The sequence below is a fragment of the Temnothorax americanus genome, unplaced genomic scaffold (assembly GCF_048541705.1).
Source record: "Temnothorax americanus isolate GAGA-0224 unplaced genomic scaffold, ASM4854170v1 Scaffold73, whole genome shotgun sequence".
In the NCBI taxonomy this organism is placed as follows: Eukaryota; Metazoa; Arthropoda; class Insecta; order Hymenoptera; family Formicidae; genus Temnothorax; species Temnothorax americanus.
Window position 1 is genome coordinate 526,567 of NW_027509796.1, and position 14,547 is coordinate 541,113.

At 44.0% G+C, this 14,547-nt stretch overlaps 1 protein-coding gene across 2 annotated transcripts in view; it reads right to left on the reverse strand.

Annotated features, from left to right (window-relative positions):
• Positions 1-1,344: 1,344 nt before the first annotated feature.
• Positions 1,345-14,547, reverse strand: part of LOC143906572 (uncharacterized) — a 47,407-nt gene continuing 34,204 nt past the window's right edge. The window contains exons 2-4 of one of the 2 annotated variants that reach the window (XM_077422739.1): positions 10,673-11,648; positions 10,045-10,104; positions 1,345-4,979 (exon numbers count right to left, since the gene is read on the reverse strand). In XM_077422739.1, coding sequence (XP_077278865.1) covers positions 4,786-4,979; positions 10,045-10,104; positions 10,673-11,648 — 1,230 coding nt within the window. In that variant the 3' untranslated portion in view covers positions 1,345-4,785. The remainder of the gene's footprint in view (positions 4,980-10,044; positions 10,105-10,672; positions 11,649-14,547) is intronic. The other variant, XM_077422740.1, reaches the window with a different exon arrangement.

Consider the following 14,547-nt stretch of genomic DNA (forward strand, 5'->3'; position numbering starts at 1 on the left):
GAAAGATATACATGGAGACAGAAATGCCTCATACGAAGTTGCACGCATATAGAAGCATATTTAGTGTGTGTTCCATCTCTTTTTGTAATGCTCGATATTATGCATTGTAAAAGAAGGCCGGAACACGCGTACCGAGTATATTCCAATTTTCTGTGCAACTTTGAGTGAGAAGGCATTCCTCTTTTCCGCGTGTATGTACACGTACCTAACCTAATCCAACACATATGAGCACGCGCACGCAATGATGCGTAAATGCATGCGTGTATACATGAGCTACTGAGCCTTGACCGTTCCCATCCTCTGCGCATACTGCGAGATATCCTCAGGATTTACTATTGATCAAATCATGCGGGACATAGGAACTTGCCCAGCATTTCCCATAGTATATCGCAGTCGGGATCTCGTAAATCCCCAGGATATACGGAACTTACTGTTGCGATATCCTCAGTATAAGCTCAGGATGTCCCTGTGCTGTATGGGACACTATCATTACAAGTAATGTTTACAATAAATATACTTACAAATTTCGTACAGAAAATTTAAAAACAAAGCACAAAAACTCGAACGCGTGTTGCGGCTAGATACTAGGACACACAAGTAAGCACTTGAGAATGACGATTCGCCCGATAACTGGACAGCCGGCTAGTTTTCGGGCAGGCAAGATTGTCACGTACTGATTCATAGCCATGTAAATTTTTATTGAAAAAAACAATTTAAATGAGCAATTTTTTATTTTTTATTTATTATAAATATTCTTAAGATTATATATATATATGTAGAAACTTTATTTTTGCAGAAATATCTAATATTATGATTATTATCATCTTAGCAAGAATCACACTTTCCTTAGCCATATCTTAAAAAATCTATGAAGACTCACGGTGCATTTGATTACACGATAATTCAAACAATTTTTTAAATATTTTAAACAAAATGTTTAGTGGCATAATTTTTTATATAAAACACTGAATAACCAAATAACATAAATCGGTAAAAATATTTTTCTTACTTTATGTATATAACTTAATAAAAAATAAAATGTCCATCAATGGCCAAGTAATGGGACATGGCCCGTCATTGGTACTTTTACAATATATTTACACGAAATCACCCTATGATGAGGCACGATAAAATCGATCGAAATGTGTTACCATTGTTACCAACGATCGTTGCAGTTCGTTGGTAACACATTGCAGAGTAGAGTTCCATGATTTCGACGCCAGCTGTCGCGACAGGGCAAAGTGGACGATGCTGCCCTCCGTGGAGCAATGAGGTATCTAAATAGGCGAGAAGTAGGGAAGGTGATCACGAGAGGGCGCCAATAATATCAAAATTCGCGGCTGCTTTACAGAGAGATATACCATTTCGCATATATTTAAATTACACAACACACAAATTACAGCGTAAACATTATAGACAGACCGTAAGAAGTCGAGAGTAGGAGATGCAAATTTTATCGGCGCGTTTCGGGGCGCGCTCGCGTCGATTCTATTGCTGCGTATTTGCAAATGAGGTATATTTCACATTTATATATAAGAGTAATCGTAAAGTCGATCCAACAGGCGGGACAAGCGGGACTATCAACGTGGGGAAGACGAAGAGGAACGAGATGAAAACGAGAAGAAGGAGGACGGGAGATACGGGTGATGAGATGAAAAAGGATCCCCGCGACACGCGTACTCCGCTCGTACTCGCGAACGGAGTACGAGCTCTTGCAGGAGAGCTGGGGGGGGGAAGAGGGATACTAAACGACGACGACGATTTGAAGGAGTCAATTTGGAAGAATGCGGTGAATGAGATAGGCAGGCGGCTAGACAGATATAAATAGACACGTTACTTCGTTTTCTGTCTAACGTTCGTAACTACGTGTATAACTACATAACGATCCGATCGATCGGTTATTACAACGATCGCGCGTTGTATACAAAGCGGCGACTACGGACAGAATTTTTGGCCTCCAGCGCGCGCTCCCGAGACATGGGACATGCCCGGTATCGGAACGTAACGGAACGCGTCCAGATACGCGAAATCGCTTTTCGCCGCGCGCCAGGGACGGATGGTAACTTTTCGAGGCCTAAAGCCTATTCAAACAACGCGTTAAAAAGAATATACGTTGTCGTCCCTATAATTTAAAAAAATTGATTAATATTTCTATCGGAAGAAAATTATATCTGTGTCTTTGGCGGTGTTTAGGAGGATCTGTGATTTCTTTCGGCTCTTATAATGGGGACACAGCCAAGCGAGAAACTAATGTTAAACATTGTAATTGAAACATGTAATTGAAAGAGAATGTTATTATTCAAACATTATTTCGTGAGATCTCCGAGCGCGATTTTTCAAGAAATCGAGATTCAAGATAGTTGTCTCTGTCTAGCGCGAATCGCAATTAACAAGAAAAATTTGAAAATTCAACTATACGCGTTAATAAATCATACACGTTTGTACAATTTAAAAGTAATCGACCGTCCCGACCGTGAGATAACTGCTATCAAAAATTGCACTTTTCCATGCGTTGCATAGTAATGCGTGCAAAAATCTCGTATTTTAACTTTTTATAATTAGAACAAACAACAAGAAAGTGATGAAAAACGGATATATGTATAGTAGAAGGGAAAATAATAGTAAAGAAAAACCGAAATTATTGACCGTTTAGTTATATAGAAATACAATAATAGACCTCGATTTTTGCGATTATTCGACGTGAAGGAGTGACGTACCTACCGATCGCTGATGAGAACGCTACACGTACACGGCACGCACTTGTGTGCGTGCAGAACCATCTAAAAGTTTTCAGCCTGTAACTGTAGGTAGTCGGATGTTTTCGCGTTCACTTAGAGTAAAAAATTTTGGATCGTACTGTCGCGAGACAACTACCTTAAAAGACTTTACTATATCTCTCACGCGAATCCGTCCCTGACTATCGCTATGAAGTTCGTCTTTTGCGTTTTCGGGCAAAGCGCACGATTTAAACGCGAAAGGTGTATACGCCTTTCGCGCGAAGCACGGTGAACGACGAGCGATGGATCGGATCGAATCGATCGGAGCACGCGTGAGAACGAATTATTCCCGGCCCATCGCTTCGCGTAATATACAGATAATATTACACTAGCTATGGCTATCAAATGCGTATCTTTTGCTTTTTCTTCTGTCCTTATTTTTTTACACGTATACACAAGCGCATACATAGACTACCGCGTGTGTAGAATACGCATATAAATACATACTCGCATATAGCACACGGGTGCAACATTCGCCCACACACATACATACACGTGCACACGCACATCGATCGCCATAAGACATCTTATCTCTTCAAGACTACGCGAATTTGTACATAAGGCATCACGATATCGTGCCGCTTTCTCACACACAAACGTGATAACGGCGAAGCGTGATACTCGCTCTTCTATCTATCTGTTTCCGCTATCGAGGTGGTTCGGTAAATATCGGGGCGAATTTCGCGTTAGCGAACGACTATCGAAATGACGCCAGGATGATGCGCGCGCGACGCGGATTTAAGCTTCTTCGGCTTAAGCTCGACCGTAGCGGACGATCGTTTACGCGCCAAACAGGATATCTCGAGTCGCAGCCAGCCTCGGAGATAGCGATAATTTCGAGATAGCGTTTGCTTTAATCTGGCAAATCATTTCGCGCGGGACTCGACAGCGTCGCGAGATGACTGCTCGTATACAGCTTTGAAAAATATACGAATGGCGATAGCGGAGCTTCCGATTGTGCTCGAAGTCGAAGTTTTTGTAAATAAGAATATGTAAGAAAGGATTATAGGGAAACACGTGCATGAGAATGAAAAAATTCTTATCATCTCCGCGAATGTAAATATTTCGATAAAATCGTAGTATCAGAGGTAGGGCAGATTCGAGGTAAAACGTTTCGAAGCGAATGTAATTATTGATATAGAATCTGCTGTTTAAGACGGACGTTTTCGCTTTCTAAGAGCACTCGGCTTCACTTCTCTTCGCATGAGTCGACGGCTCGGGTCCATCCCGGCATCGGTGCGAAGTTACGCTATAGTTACCGAGGAACGGGGATTGTAATATCCACTCGGACTTGTCCGTGAGTGAGTATACAGCGCTATGACGAAATATTTCCTCGCGATCGCCACCCACACCGAGGATGTATTTCGTCACGACTGCCGAACGGTAGTGAGCGTAACCGAAGCGATCGGCTCGAGACGGCTCGCTTCGAACGCTCGATCGATGCTCCGCTGATATGTATATATTGCAAATCGGGCCAAAGCCCGACTCCGAAACTATATAGCGAGATGGTATTGAGAACGATGCAGCGAATTCGATTGCATCGACAATTGCGTAATCGTATAACGTACGTCGAAGGTGCTTTCGTTTGCGAATCGAAAGTCAATTTGAAAAGAATAAATAATAAATTTCTAAAATGTTTGAAATCGGCAAACGGGATGAAGAAAAGCGTAGAACTGCGTAAAAACAACGTAAATACATACAATATCTGCAATGCGATGTCATAGATTATCGCTCCGTTTAGAAATTACGAGATAATATCTGAGAAATAGTTTTCACTTCTTTTTTTTTTTTAAATAATTTCTACACGTTTCTGAACTCTCGATGTTTTTCCAACAGACAGTTTCGAAAAGCTCCGCGCCTCGAATAGAAGCCTGAATGGCGAAAACCACGCAGCGCGCGCGCGCGCGTCCAACACAGGTAGTCGAGAACGAACGGGAAGCAAAGAGAAGATCTCTCTCTTTCTATCGCTTTTTCTTCTTTCTCTGCCTATATAGCTGTCCCGTTCTCTTCACTTGGTGTGTTGCTTCGGGAGGTGCCGCTTCATGTGCAGCGCGAGATGATCGCTCCTGGCGAAGGAGCGTTCGCAGACCGCGCATTTAAAGGGCTTAGCCCCGGTGTGCTTGCGGTAATGCCGCGTCAATTCGTCGCTCCTGGCGAATCGCCACTCGCATTCCGGCCATTGACACTGATACGGTTTCTCGCCTGAAACAGCCACAAGAGCATAAGTGAAAACGTGCACGGGCGGTGTATGTCCGAGAGCGATCGCAATTGTAACGAATGACGAGCGGTTGGAGAATCGCTGGCTTATTAGATGATTAATTCTTAATTAAATAAAGCGATAAATACAACGTGGGCAATTTCATCGTTTTCTTCCAAGATGAGTCTCATTAATCCCTGTAATGCGTTTCTAATTTTATTTTTTTTTTGCATTCTTTTGTTCCAATTCATATTTCCAATGCCGAAATATATGTTTCAAGATATACATTATTATAGCTTCTTTATATTCGAATTTTTTCCGCTATTCCGCTCGAAACCGCGAAAGTCGAGGCGAAAGTGTATCGACCGATATACGAGGGTCCGATCGGCGCGACTCTCGAACGTCTCACGAGCGAGAATTCCGTTCGAGTTTCGAGACGGCGGCGACCTATTAGAGAACAAAGCGTTGCTCTTTGTGAGATAGAGCCGCGGGATGCGGTATACTTAGGTATATATCCCGTCGCGCCTCTCTCAGCTGCGAGAGATGCAGCACGGTGTGACCTTTAACTGTACCTGCATGCCGCAACACGCTCACCTGTATTCTAGCGCAATCGCGCGCCGCGCCGGCCGGACCGCGCCGCGCCGCGTGCGCGAGCAAGCGACCGGCCGAATGCAACCGACTAATGCGAGCCAACATGCTCGCATTCCGCTCCGGGTTCTCGCCGATTATCGAAGAGTATCTGTATATATGTCTTCCTTATTGTTACACGCGCCCATCACGGCGTTACCTTCATAGACGGCGGAATTGAGAGTTTGCGCGCGATTGACGCTACAACGCTTGTGATCCGTTGGATACTCAGAGTCGGAATATAGACATAAATCGAGTTTAATTCTAGAACACACAGCGCATGGGTCTCCCATATCTAATAAACAAAACTTAACTTGCTTGAAATTTTCTATTTTCGAAATTTAGTGTTTTAACTTTATAGCTTGACAAAATAAAACTTTTGATATGAAAATCTATTCAGGTTTCGGGCCAAAGCACATAACATGGCGTAGCGATATACGACGGTCGTATTAGTCCCCGACCTGACAGATCAGGATACGCCAAAGCTTGTGCGTTACTTACGTCCACGACTACGACTGTCATATGTGCTTTGGCCCATATTCTTAAATCTTAGAATTTTAAAATAAAAAAACACACAAGTCCAAAAATATTAACTGAATATAGGCGGAACCAGAGTTAAAGCCTATGAAAGTCGCATGGATCTCCCAGACTCATGGTGTGTGTTTTCGGAAAGCTGTATTCTCTAGGATTAAAAAATTGACATTTAGAATTAGAACAAGTTGACGACTCAAGATTATAAAGTCCATTATATGTATATACTAGCATGCCCCGCCAGGCTTCGTCCCGGCCCCGGTATTTTTCTAATTTTTTTTTTTAGTTATTATGCTATTCTTGAGTTATAAATGGTGTAACTAACCCGACTTTGTTTTATATATATAGATATGAATATGGTTTCACGTTAAAAGGATGGCGAATCAGAGAATAATTAGTATATAACGTAATCGAAAGCTATAGAGCGGATCGAGTTCGCGATTCGACAGATTCCATTTTAGGCTTCGGCTTAAGTTGAAAGTGCGGATTAATTCTTGAAACGCGCAAACTACCTATTCGACTCGTTCCGACTTTAAATGTCTCCTACGCCAATCAGGTATCCTCAGATATCGCCTCTCCGAGTTGTTTGCGAATTCGATCGCGACGAAAGATTCTTTCGCGATGCGCGGAACGGTGAGTAAGAAGCGAGTGCTAAGCGAGTAAAAGCGACCGAGGCGGACGCTCGACGGGGAGGGGGGATCCGAGGGAGGAGGGCGCCGCGCTGGGAGAACGAGTACGCACAGGAGAGGAGAAGAAAGAACTCGATAGCTAAGAGATACACCCACGCATCCTTCTAGCTCGTTCCTGTTCCTCTCGCGCGCGCTATACGGAGACGACCCTAACCGGTCCTCGCCGCGTCGTATAGCAGCCGCCCTGCGCCACAGAGAGTTGCATTCAACCGCTGCAGCATCGCGTCGCGCCGCGCCGTGCCACGCGACGCACAGCCCAAGGAACGGTACTACTACCACGAGCGCTATCCATTTACGGTATCGCGCGCGTTCACGTGAGAATTCTTCTCTCGCGGATCTCCGCCGGCGAGAACGTGCGACTCCGGCGAAATTTCCTCTCGGCCCGTCGGCTAACAGCAGGTTCATTCTTACTTAACGCTCGGGCTACCAAATCATTTCGGGAAAGAAACTTCTTACGAATAGCTAATTATACGTCTTAAAATAATTTCGAGAAAAGAAATCGAAATAGAAAGTCAATTTATAAAAATTATTATTCTCTCTGTAACGATACACAGAAAAAAGAAGTGTCAAATCAAAACTTATATTATATATAAACAATCTTATAATCTTTTTATAAGAATTTCAACTTCTTTTTTCTTGGTTGAATTATAAATAGCTTTATTCAAGCAAGTTTTCTTCGTTTAACGCAATATAATCTCATTACAAGATTATAGATTGTTGCGTATATACGAGTATAAGCATAAGTCTTGATTCGGCATTTTTTTTCCTGTGTATTTTTTGAGTTTAAATACCGCAAATTCTTTATAAGCGTAATACATCGTTGGAACATGAAAAAAAGTGCGGGATCAAGATTTATATATACACTCGTATATACGCAACAATCTATAATCTCGTAATGAGATTATATTGCGTTAAAATAAAGTCATTTATATAGTTCAACCAAGAAAAAAGAAGTCCAAAATTCTTAAAAGAAGATTATAAAGATGTTGTACACAATATTTACGCTCGACACTTTTTCCCGTTTTATATAAAAGTTCATTTTTATTTACAAGAAATTCTCTTATTTTTATTTACAAGAAACGCAAAAATTGCGAGTGCGGCTATTCGTATATCCTTTGATTCGCGCGGTATCGTGAGATATGATGTTGCGTTACGATGTCTTCGGAGTCGATCGGCCGATCCGGGGACACCTACGAGGCCTCCAGGCGTCCCCGTTAATTTTGGATCACTTTCACCCGAGAGCCGGCGGCGGCGTTCCATTCCGCGGACAAGTTGCTTTCCAAATACGCTTCCTAGCCCTACTTTGCTCTAGATTTCTTCGGCCACCGGGCTTTCTCGCGACGCCTCGGGTTCCGATTAATCTCTTGGAGCTTAGTGACAGCGCTTAAACGTCGATTACTTTAAGGTCAAAGAAAATCTAAAAACTAAAATAATTAAATATACATATATACTGATCATGAGAAAATTAAGTCAAGAAATTACCAGAATTTATTAGTCTGATGTTCCTAATAGTTCCTGGTCGATTTAATTACGTATTAATCACGATATGGACGTAATTAATTATGGACGTTTTGACGTCATCACTCGTGTATCACTTGTGTAATATTAAAATAAATTATGATATTATGATTCTATATTTGTCGCGTCAACAAATTGTCAATTATCGCATTAATTATATTAAAGATTATTTTCGTATAATAAATTAATTCTAGACACTAATGAATTAATAACGAAGTCGACGTTCAACACACGCGGCTCGTGGCACGGCGCATTCACAGCGGTGCGGCGAGGGTTCATTCACGAGTCGTCCGACAGACTCGCGCGCGAGGGCCACGTGCCCCCCTCGGCTCGGCTTCTCTTCCACATCGAAACGTTCCCGTGGTCTCGGCACGCCCGTGTCTCGCTCGCCTGTGTTTGAGATCGCGCGACAAATTGAAATATCCTCGCATAATCTCGCATATCGATCGATTCTTCATGATTCTAATCGATCGACGAAGTGTCGTAAGAATTGATCGATGTACTTACGAGATGTACTTACAAGTCGCGGCTGAAGAGGCTGATGGCAAATTAATTTAGTTATCGCTAGTATATACTCATCGCGCGAGCGCTGAGAAGCAAGATACCTATTCGATTCAAAAGTCAATGGAGGGTACGAAAGCGAGTACGAGTCACTCGCGCATAATCGGTGCGCGTGCATAATCTATCTAAATGTAAATCCACAAAGTTACAATAGATAACAGAGTGTACCCTTATTCTAGATCATTTTCAGTTTGTGATTAGAAGAGAATTTATTAATTACAATATAAAAATAATTTTAAGAAGGTAAGCAGAGGATAATTTTAGCGTGTATTGTAATATTTCGCTCGCGTTTGCCCTGATTCCTTCGATGACTCATCCCCGAGTCCTTAGAATCTTTAAATTTTGCTTCGTTAGACCGATTCGTTTGAGGCGATGACATGGGTTTACCGCAAAAACTCACCGAGGTATCAATTCGAAAGTGGTACATCGCACTTAAGATGCCTCCGGCTTGCATTCCGCGAGAGACTGCCGCGTAGGCACGTGTGCGGGAAGCACATCTCCTCGTCCTTCTCCCCGTCTATCGTCATCTCCCTCACGCTCTCACGCTCTCTCGCTCTTTCGCGTGTGTTCCACGCGTGTGGGAACTAGCATACGTGTTCCGCGTCCAGGTAGTCACACGCGACAGGCGTCGTCGTGTTGGTGCCGCGACTCGCGTCCATGTGTTGGCGAAGCTTGGACACGGATAGGATGTGGGTCGGTCGCTATAGCTTCGCTCTAAGCGGAGATTCGCATACCACGAGAGCTTCGTCGCGTCCCTTACCACGTTTACACATGATAGAAGCACCTTTGCGAGACACCGCGCGAGCGGTGCCAATGGAGAAACGAAGAGACAGGGAGAATAAAAAAAAGAGAAGGAAAAGAGAGAGAGAAAGAAAGAGAGAGAGAGAGAGAGAGAGAAAGAGAGAGAGAGAGAGAGAGAGAGAGAGAGAGAGAGAGAGAGGCGCTCAGGACCGCGCCTTGCCCACGCGCAAACGTCGGCTGCTCGATCTCGCGCTTTCAAACTCCTCGTCTCGCTTCGCGTAGATGAGCTACATACCTAATTACCGGAGAATACACGGAAGCCCCTCCCGCTAATTTTAACGTCTGCTCCCTTGTACTAGCAACAAACGTGATACGTCGAAATACAGCCACGTTTTTCACTCACCCGTATGTATCCGCTGATGAGCCTTTAGATGCGAGCTCTTCGTGTAGACTTTCGTACAACCTTTAAAGGAGAGCGAGATTTAGGTCGGAAGTCAAAGTTTGGAGTGAGGTTGAAATAATAAAGTTAAACACCTAAGCGGGACTATCGAGATCCATAAATCACTATTGAATTTCAGAGATAATGTTTAAATGTTTTAATTTAATATTTAATTCAAAGTTATATATATGTATAGATACTAGGAACCACTTCGACCAAACTCCGATTAACTTAATCATTGATTAGTTTATGACCAATCGCATTTGCTCATTAAGCAGATTGACAAATGCGATTGGTCATTTCCAGTGAACTAATCAAAATCAACGATTAAGTTAATCGGAGTTTGGTTGAAGGTTGGCCCTAAGGCCCAGTTTCACAAGTGTCGGTTAACTTTTAATCTTAGATTAACTCACTCTTCGTCTCCTTCTAACGTCCCCCTTAGAAAGAGACGAAGAGTAAGTTAATCTAAGGTTAAAAGTTAACCGATACTTGTAGCCCTAAATGATCTAATGTATACAATTTTTTCTCTCAATTCTTCTAAAAAAAATGTACGTTCGAATTAAGAAATAAGGGTCGAAGTTGTTCTGCTCACCTATGAAATCGCAATGGTGTACCCGGCGTTTCTCCAACTCCGGGTTATTCCGTCTGTTGAACTTGGACGACATCGACGACGATTGGATCCTGTGGGCCGGATTCAGGATCGGGCCTGGCTGGGGATACGGGGGTGGCGGTGTCCGCCTGGGTGGACCGGCGCCGATGGGCGAGCCGGGATCGGAGATCGGTGGCGTCAGCGGCGAAATATACATCAGCCTCGTCATCGAGCCGTAGAGCGGCGATGTCGCGTTGCCGCTCGGCTGATGATGACTGGCCGTTGACGAATCACTATTGTTACCACTGCCGTTGTTGTTACTGTTGTTGTTGTTGTTACTGGCACCGTTGCCGCTACCGTTATTGCTACCGGCATTATTCCCGCTCGTGCTATTACTATTAACAGTCCCGCTGTTGTTGTTGTTGTTATTATTGTTGTTGCCGTTGGGGAAGCTCTTAAAGAGCCCCGCCGTCGTCGCCGTTGTCGACGTCGTCGTCCGATGATGGACGACGTGCTGAACACTAGAGGGATTCGGAAAGGGATTCTGCGAGGGATTCGCGGCCGGCCCTTCGAGGAGATGTAAGGTCGGCGGTGGCGGTAACGGTTCCGTCTTGATCTCTACCGGGGAGAGAACCGGCGGCGGCGTCACGTCGTCAGTCTCCATCTTTATGTGAGACTGCGAGCCCAGCATGTCCGCGTTCTCCGGGTCCAGCTTCTGGATGCTCGACGTAATATCCTCCCAGAGCGGCGGCCTGAGAAAGACATCGTCGTCCTGGCCGGCGCTCGCCGGCTGACTCCTAGCGGAAACGAAACTGGCCTGCGGTGGTCGGCACACCGCCGTAGGCCCGCCGACCTCGAAGAAGTCCTCCATGTGCACGGACGGCTCCCGCGCATCTCTCGCGTCCGATTCATCCTCGTCCAACCTCTGCAGACGATCGAGATCCTGCCTGCACAGCAAAGTGTCCAGGTCCGACGTCTGCTGGGGACAGAAGAAACAGAGGACTCGTCGTGTATAATCATTAATCTAAAACTTTCTAATTAACTACATTTGTAAATTCTAACTTGAGTTACTATCAATATTTTATTTATATTATTTAGTTATATATCATAATTATATCATGTATCTTACTCTTCGTTCGATCGAATGTTATCTCTTATATAACTTTAATCAGCAAATATATATTATCTATTATCGTCTATCAGTGTTAATTTCTTAGTGCTAATAATAGAAATAGATATACGAAAACTCATTGGCGATAACGTTTTAATGAAGCGTTTCGGAACATACATTTACTACATTTTTTTTACTAACAATCAGTTAAAGTCTCTTCGGGCTATTCCAGCATTTAAGATTGTAAAGTGCGCATCTGCCGATGAAAAAAAACGGAGAGCGAGTGACTTGCGATATGATGATACGTGCGGCAAAGGTCCCCAGATAGAGCGTCGTCAACATGCCCAACGCTGTCTCGCCCTACGACGTCCAGCACGCGCGAGGAGGAGCGGCGGAAGAAGGAACGCGAGAGACTGGCGATGCCGCGTCATCCTTTGCATGATTTGTACACGGGCAACGCCGCCCTCGCGCCCCATAGTACACCGTTCCTCCCTTTTCCTCTCTTGTCATGTCGAGAGACGACGAGTGCCACCTCTCGCTACAGCGCGTTCGGTGCATAACATTCGGAGGATTTCTACAAGGGTCTCTTGGATCGACGAGCATCGCTCTCGTCGCCGGCGATGGCAGCCGTCGATACTGTTCTCGCGCCGGAAATGCATGTATGGGTATCAAAAGCGAGGCTGGGAGACAGTTACGGCATCGTTTCGATCTTTACGACTTTAACACTTCCGCTGGAACCTAAAGTCGTGACTGAAGTCGTAGAATCGTACCAAGTACCTGTCGAAAAGGGATCGAAAAAATGGTGATCGTGCTCCGATCTTTAGGACCTACATTTTCAATCTGTAACGTTAAAGTTTCTTCGTCTCCAAATCTAAAACTGTTTCACGTGAAAGAGACGTTCTTCGAATGTTCAGTAGGTATATATATAGTTATATATAGTTCAGTCTACATATATTGCAAAAAAAGCTCTCTTATATAGATTCGCTGAAAAATATCGCGTGGCGAGCTTTCGAGCTTTCGATCGGGTTTTCTTGCTCGCGCGCGGCTTGTGCAGTCTGCAATGATTTATGAATTATTTACACAATGAATAATTCATCGTCGGAAGATTGGTACACTCGCGACACTCGATCGTACCTGATATGCAATTTGAAAAGGAGCTCGTGTGCGCGCGAGCGAAGTACGATATGCCCGCGAAACATTATACTTAAAAATCTGTATGCTTAAATCGTATGCATCGTGTCGACGAACCGTAGTCCCTTGATCGCGAAGGACTCGATTTTACGAACGGTGAAAGAATATAGATCAAAAAATCTATTTTTGCGGTAAAAAATGGAAAACCGAGTCCAAAAAATTCTATTATATCTATAGTAAACGAAGAACGATATTTTTTTCGTGATTTTGCGATCCGAGTTTAAATTCACAAAAATTATGACGATTCGGGATTGCGATTCGAGGCGGACAGCATAGACGGAAATATCAAATGCAACTTATAGAAAAATTGATAACGTAAGGTGCGTCCGTATCCTATATGTAAAAACTGTATTCGGCATTTATCTAGCTTGATCTAACAAAATGTATCCAGCCAGGATTGAAAGTGCCATTTACGCGCCAAAAACACACACGATATTAAATACGAGTGTTCGAGACAAACGCGTTCAAACGCGAGAGAATTAATGTTTCGTAATTTTCTTTCTCGATCCATCGAGGCCCGCCGCGCGGTGGGACCAGCCTCTTTTCCTACAGTCTCTCGTCATCCGTCTCTTTCTCGCGTTGCGATGATAATGATAGTGCGGAGCGCGAGCAAAGTTCGTCCATCCGGCTATTAATGCGCGTAATCATAGAGCCAGGGTCGCCGGTGTTAATAATGCGTTTTCGAATCTGTCGGAGCGAGAGAACGAACACCCACGCCGCGGCCGATACTGCGTCGTCATTATGTAGCGGCGGATGCGCGTGTGTGCGCGTATGCGTGCGTCTCGTGCGTGCATGCGTGCGTGTGCACTCCCGCGCGCGCGCGTCCACGAACACGCGAGCGTATATATACGCTACGCTAATATCTCCGCTTGATTATTCCAGTTGATCGCAAGCTGGTTTGTTGATCGCGCACCAATAGCACAACGACGATGACGACGATGAACGTCGTAATCGTCCTCGGAAAAGGAATGATTTTTTTTGTCGGTTGTTAGCGAGTTAATAAATCCAGTTTGTCGTATTCCGGTGAAACACAAGATACGATATCCGTTCTCTTGTGACTCGATTAGCATGCAGCCAATGATTCCGGAGCGCAAGAGCGTTTCTCGCTTCGGCTCGTTGCCGACGTTGTATATCAACTGAGTTCGCGAGAGAATGTGGAAAACCGCGAGAAACGAGAAAAGTCGAGAATATTGGAGAAAACTAGAAATATATAGTCATAATGGTCGATCGTCTTTAAATACAATTATAAGAAAATGTAATTACTCGTAATCTATCTCGAAGTGAGGTATATCATCGGGAGATACCGCTGCTTCAAGACAAATCGCGAGCACCTTTCTCTCATATGCTCTTCTATTCCAATAAAAGAATATTCGATAACGAGAAATTTGATTAAATATAGTCGTTTATCAGATTGCGTAACGTCTTCGGCGTCTGCGATACGGTGCCTCCGATAACTCGCGCGACCAAGTCGACTCGTATACTTCATAATTATTTCGGGCACCAAATAAATTCATCGATACAGCGACATGATAAATGCGATGCGGCCTAGAAAGATGGAATAGAAGAATCGACGCGA